The sequence below is a fragment of the Rhincodon typus genome, unplaced genomic scaffold (assembly GCF_021869965.1).
Source record: "Rhincodon typus isolate 14 unplaced genomic scaffold, sRhiTyp1.1 hic_rhity00004181, whole genome shotgun sequence".
NCBI classification, from domain to species: Eukaryota; Metazoa; Chordata; class Chondrichthyes; order Orectolobiformes; family Rhincodontidae; genus Rhincodon; species Rhincodon typus.
This window is the reverse complement of record NW_025969819.1, coordinates 1-2,046: the sequence shown is the minus strand read 5'-3', so window position 1 is coordinate 2,046 and position 2,046 is coordinate 1. Positions and strand designations below refer to the sequence as shown.

The following is a 2,046-nucleotide window of genomic DNA, read 5'->3' as shown; positions in this document are numbered from 1 at the left end:
TTCTACATTTTGTAGAGAAAGTAAGACAACACAGAAAACAGGAAACGTAATATGGAAAAAAATCATAGCCACATTAAAAAACTTCATTCTGAAGTTCTGAATATTGTAAACTTTAATTTTTTGTAAACACTATTAATTCTGTATGCTGCATTAAAAAAAATCAAAATCGCTTACTTTAACGGCTCTGATAACTTTGATCTCAGGTTGATTGTTAAAACATTGATTCCTTAATAAATAAGATATTCTACGCACTGCGTTTTTCACGTCCTCAAAAAATTTAGTCGGCCTCAGATTTTGTTTAATGAAATCATCTAGCTGCGACGGTTCAATTCTATATAAATCCATCCTCCCAAGTTTCACATCAAGCCTTTGAAATTCCCGCCAACATCTCTCCTCCCGATCCATCTAGGAGCCCGATCCCGGGAAACTACCGGTCGTGATAATGCGCATGCGACGCGGTGTCAGCAACGGCCGTCTTCAAGATCACATGATCTGCCAGGGCCTCGCCCCAAAGATCTCCGTTCCCGTCCCCTGCGTGCGTCACAGCCCGAAACCGACCGGCGCCGTCAATCGTACAGGCACGTGACCCCGCGCACGGCACAGAGCTCCGCCCACAAGTACCCGGCCCCCGTCTCAGAGCTCTCCTGAGCCTTCCCCGGATACGGGGGATCTGATCTGTTCCGATCTTTCAGGATCTGTGGCTTGTTTGGTGGGACAGACTTTGAGTGTTAATGATCGAAGAGGCAATTTGTCCCGAAACGAAACGACAGCTTTCCTGCACCTCTGATGCTGCCTGGCCTGCTGTGTTCATCCAGCTCTACACCTTATTATCTCTGACTCCAGCAACTGCCGCTGCCAGACGCCAGCTCTCCGACACCTCTCCTACTGCCCCCTTGATCATGACCCCACCCCTGACCACCAAACCATCATCTCCCAAACCATCCACAACTTCATCACCTCAGGTGACCTCCCAACCACGGCCTCCAACCTCATCGTTCCCCAACCCGGCACCGCCCACTTCTGTCTCCTTCCCAAAATCCACAAACCTGACTGCCCTGGTCGACCCATTGTCTCTGCCTGCTCCTGCCCCACCCGAACTTATCTCCACCTATCTTGACTCCATTTTCTCCCCCTTGGTCCAGGAACTCCCTACCTACGTCCGTGACACCACCCACGCCCTCCACCTCCTCCAAAACTTCCAATTCCCCGGTCCCCAACACCTCATCTTTACCATGGACATCCAGTCCCTATACACCTGCATTCCCCATGCAGATGGGCTAAAGGCCCTCCGCTTCTTCCTGTCCCGCAGGCCTGACCAGTCCCCCTCCACTGACACCCTCATCCGCTTAGCCGAACTCGTCCTTACCCTCAACAACTTCTCTTTCAATTCCTCCCACTTCTTACAGACAAAGGTGGTGGCCATGGGTACCCGCATGGGCCCAAGCTATGCCTGCCTCTTTGTAGGTTACGTGGAACAATCCCTCTTCCGTAGCTACACTGGCCCTAAACTCCACCTCTTCCTCCGTTACATTGATGACTGTATCGGCGCCGCCTCCTGCTCCCACGAGGAGCTTGAACAGTTCATCCACCTCACCAACACCTTCCACCCCAACCTTAAGTTCACCTGGACCATCTCTGATACCTCTCTCTCCCTCCTGGACCTCTCTATTTCCATCTCTGGCAACCACCTAGAAACCGATATCCATTTCAAGCCCACCGACAACCTTCCTACAAAAATGCCATCCCCTATTCCCAATTCCTTCGCCTTCGCTGCATCTGCTCTCAGGATGAGGCATTCCACTCCTGTACATCTCAGATGTCCTCGTTTTTCAAGGACCGCAACTTCCCCCGTCAGTCATCGAGAACGCCCTCGACTGTGTCTCCCGCATTTCCCGCAACTCATCCCTCACGCACACACACACCCCCCCCCCCCCCCCCCCTAACAATAGCAACCAAAACAGAATCCCCCTCGTCCTCACGTAGCACCCCACCAACCTCTGGATCCAACGCGTCATCCTCCGACACTTCCGCCATCTGCAATCCGAC

The 2,046-nt window shown here is 52.0% G+C and overlaps 1 protein-coding gene across 1 annotated transcript in view; it reads right to left on the bottom strand.

Moving 5' to 3' along the window:
- LOC109931761 (2'-5'-oligoadenylate synthase 1A-like) overlaps window positions 1–612 on the bottom strand; it is a gene marked incomplete at its 3' end in the record, with an annotated part of 11,253 nt that extends 10,641 nt beyond the window's left edge. Inside the window, exon 1 of the mRNA XM_048593839.1 lies at window positions 175–612. Within this exon, the coding sequence (XP_048449796.1) occupies window positions 175–405 (231 nt within the window). The remainder of the gene's footprint in view (window positions 1–174) is intronic.
- Between the last annotated feature and the right edge of the window lie 1,434 nt (window positions 613–2,046).